The sequence below is a fragment of the Trachymyrmex septentrionalis genome, unplaced genomic scaffold, assembly GCF_001594115.1.
Source record: "Trachymyrmex septentrionalis isolate Tsep2-gDNA-1 unplaced genomic scaffold, Tsep1.0 scaffold30, whole genome shotgun sequence".
NCBI classification, from domain to species: Eukaryota; Metazoa; Arthropoda; class Insecta; order Hymenoptera; family Formicidae; genus Trachymyrmex; species Trachymyrmex septentrionalis.
Window position 1 is genome coordinate 969,735 of NW_017305463.1, and position 3,394 is coordinate 973,128.

The 3,394-nt window shown below is 26.2% G+C and overlaps 1 protein-coding gene across 1 annotated transcript in view; it reads left to right on the top strand.

The window, feature by feature from the left end:
• LOC108749579 (facilitated trehalose transporter Tret1-like) overlaps positions 1-3,394 on the top strand; it is an 84,321-nt gene that overhangs the window by 3,721 nt on the left and 77,206 nt on the right. Inside the window, exon 3 of the mRNA XM_018488361.1 lies at positions 2,549-2,751. Coding sequence (XP_018343863.1) covers positions 2,549-2,751 — 203 coding nt within the window. The remainder of the gene's footprint in view (positions 1-2,548; positions 2,752-3,394) is intronic.

Sequence of the window (3,394 nt, forward strand, 5' to 3'; positions counted from 1 at the left end):
AGATGACAAAGATGTTCGAAGAACGAAAATGAAACTTGAAGTATGTATTTTAAGAAACTTCTAATGCTGATTGAGTGGCACCAATAATTTTTCAATGGCCAATGATAGAGTGAGGACATGCAAAATTAACAAGAATCTCTTGTTTCCGGAGTTGCAAGAAGTAAAGCAATTGACGCAGCTTAATGGGATAAAAAGGGCGTGAAATTTTAAAATCTCCTTTTCAAAATACGCTTTTGCGAAACTCGATAATTTTTCGTCAAATTACAATTTGAAAAAAAAAACAGTTTTTTATACGAAATAATAATGAATTGTGAATTGTAATGCTATCATTATTAGTTCAAAACCAGCAATTCTAAGATGTGATTGTTTGAAATCATATTCGCGCGCGGGCGCGCGCACTCGTAGTGTGTGTGTGTACCTGCGTGCGCATACGCGCGCGTATGTGTGTATGTGTGCATGTGAGCTGTCTATACACTCGCGCGAACGTTAATAAAAGTGTTAATAATGAGTCACTCATTTATATTGTACTAGAGCTTGTGATAGGTCTCTGAGATTGATAGGTTGTCTTGCCAAATTTCTTAATCTATGACCCATTATTTAATATAAATCTGGAATGACATTTCGCAGAAATTAGGGCTTGCATTAATATGAGGAATCAAATGCAAGCAGTAATCGAACAACACGGAGCCAACACTCGTTACTGAAATTTACACGTAAAAACATGATGTGTAAAATCTACACACACATAAAAACACGATGTGCAAAATCCATGCAGCAATCTTGTCGTGGTATATATCCGATAATACAGGTAATATTAATAGTATATGTCAAAAATGCAAGGATAACTTTAGAGTACTGTAACTACGAAAAAAAATCGTAGCAACTCACTTTTTTTTAAATTATAATAAAAGGGAAAGTTCGAATTTTACGCTGCTACAAATAACATTCCTTCAACAAATTTTACAAAGTCCATGTTATTCCGTTAAACTTTACAATATGACATATACACGCTCATATTTTAAGAGTTAACAGTGCAAGAATACATCAAACTTAAACTCTGGCTCATAACGTTTCAAAGTAGAGATTTCAAACTGTAATTAAACAAAAATTGTTATCCTATGATAATTTTTCGCAAAGTTATTATTAATCAAAGAGTTGGCCAATTTTTCTCCACAATTTTTTTATACCATAACTTTTTTGAGCAGTATACATATTCTATATATATAGAAGCAAGATTGGGTATTAACTAGTTGAAACGTTAAAAGTTAAAAAAAAATTTAAAAAGTTAATAACTTTAATCTTAACTTAGTTAATTTTAAATGCATTAATTTTTAATTTAATTTAGTTACTTTTAAACTTTAATTAGCTTTTCTTAAATTGAAAATTTCTCTATTTTTCTTAATGTTAATATTTTTTTCCTATAAAGTCTTAAACATTAGAGAATTAATTTAGAAAAAGTTCGACGATTTTATTTTATTTTGATGAGAGTTTCTATAATAAGAGTCACACTATACGGTAGCTAGTTTTTATTGACTAACTAGATTTTGTCAATTTCTGCTTATATTTGAATCACACTAATTTTAGGTATCACAAATGTTATACTTCAGCAACATAAATATGAAATGAGTCTTAGTTGAAGAATTATTAAAGAACAGAGATGCACATCTATCTATTTTCTAAATTTTTACGTATATTTTTTGTAACAAATATCTAGTCGATGTAGTAAATATGCATGAACAATCATTTCAAAAGTTAAAGAAAGTTAGATAAAGGTTAAAGAGAAAGAGAAATAATTCAAACATATCTCTCTTGCAAGATTTTGACAAAAACATCTTATAGTATGACTGTTATTATAAATAAGTAACTTACATGTGGATATAAAATTAAATTTGCCTAATGATCTATATTTGTAAGAATTATTTAAAGTAATCTTATTTTAAGAAAAATTAGGACATTCTGAGCTCAAAAATAATGTTTTTCAAAATTAACTTTTTTTTAAACTTAAGTTAATTTAACTTTCTTAACTTAACTTTTATTAAGTTAATTCTTTATTCCTTCAACTTTTAACTTAATTTTATTAATTTTATAAGCTATTAACTTTAACTTAATTTAGTTAAAAATTTAGTTTAAAAACAAATTAACTTACCCAATCCTGTATATAAGTAGTCTTTTAACATTATATTATACAATACATAATATTATACATAATATTATACATAATATTATACATTTTGTTATCTAGGAAATTTTTCATTTTAGCCGACAAACAGTTCTAACTTAACATCCTCTTTTTGTCAAAACGTTATATGTAATAATATATTATATTATGTATATTTCATAAATTACACAAAATTAAAGTGAGAGTAAATAAGTTATTACTAAAGCAATCTTAATGCGTAATATTTTACTTCGTCTCAATATTAAATTTTAACAACAAAAACTAATCAAATTAGTTCAAGTATTATAAAATTGTTTTAATGTTGTAACATTTTACTAAATTTTATAACTAATAAAAATGATGTATAATAACTAAACTAAATTTGTACAGATTTCTCTCCTTATAATTGGTCGATTCGTATGTGGTATGAGTGGTGGAGCATTTTGCATTCTGACACCGATTTACATCGCAGAAATTGCAGATCAAAATTCACGAGAACGACTTCTTATATACTTTCATCTTTTAATCAACTGCGGAATTATGTATGCCTTTGTAATCGCCCACGTGTTAAATGAATACGATACTATATGGAGGTATTTATAACAATAAATACGTTATTATATCTCTAACATAATTAATAAACTTAATTATATTAATTACATATCCAAAGATTATTATTTTAACGTTTCTTTTATTTTTATCTTAGCATTATTCAATTTTTAATTATAATTAAGTATAGGTCTGTTTCTTTATTCCTGCACTAAACTGCACTAGAATTCTCTTTCTCATTTTCGTCAAACATTAAACACATATTCTTACTTAAGTTTCAAAAGTGTACACTAGTTCAATTCTAAAAAACAGACCCTATATTTTATATAAATTTAAGAGAGAGACATTAATAAAAGAGAAGGTGATATCGTGGCATCAACGCATTTTGTACAATAATTTGGTTAATATAATTAATGTTTAAATTTAAAATTTAACGATTACATTTGTCAAAGTATTGTTTGATCAATTCTAAATTCCAAATTACGAAGTATTTATTGCTTTGTGCACTATTTATAAAAAAGTGGCAACATTGTATAATAGTTTGGAGAGAAACAGAAGTGGTAATATGGCCTTCCATAAAAATAGAATAAAAATTTTGTTTTGTCTAAAAAAAACAATATTTTTACAAAATTAATAAAAATATAAACTAATGTAGAATGTGTGTATACTCGTATATATATATATATA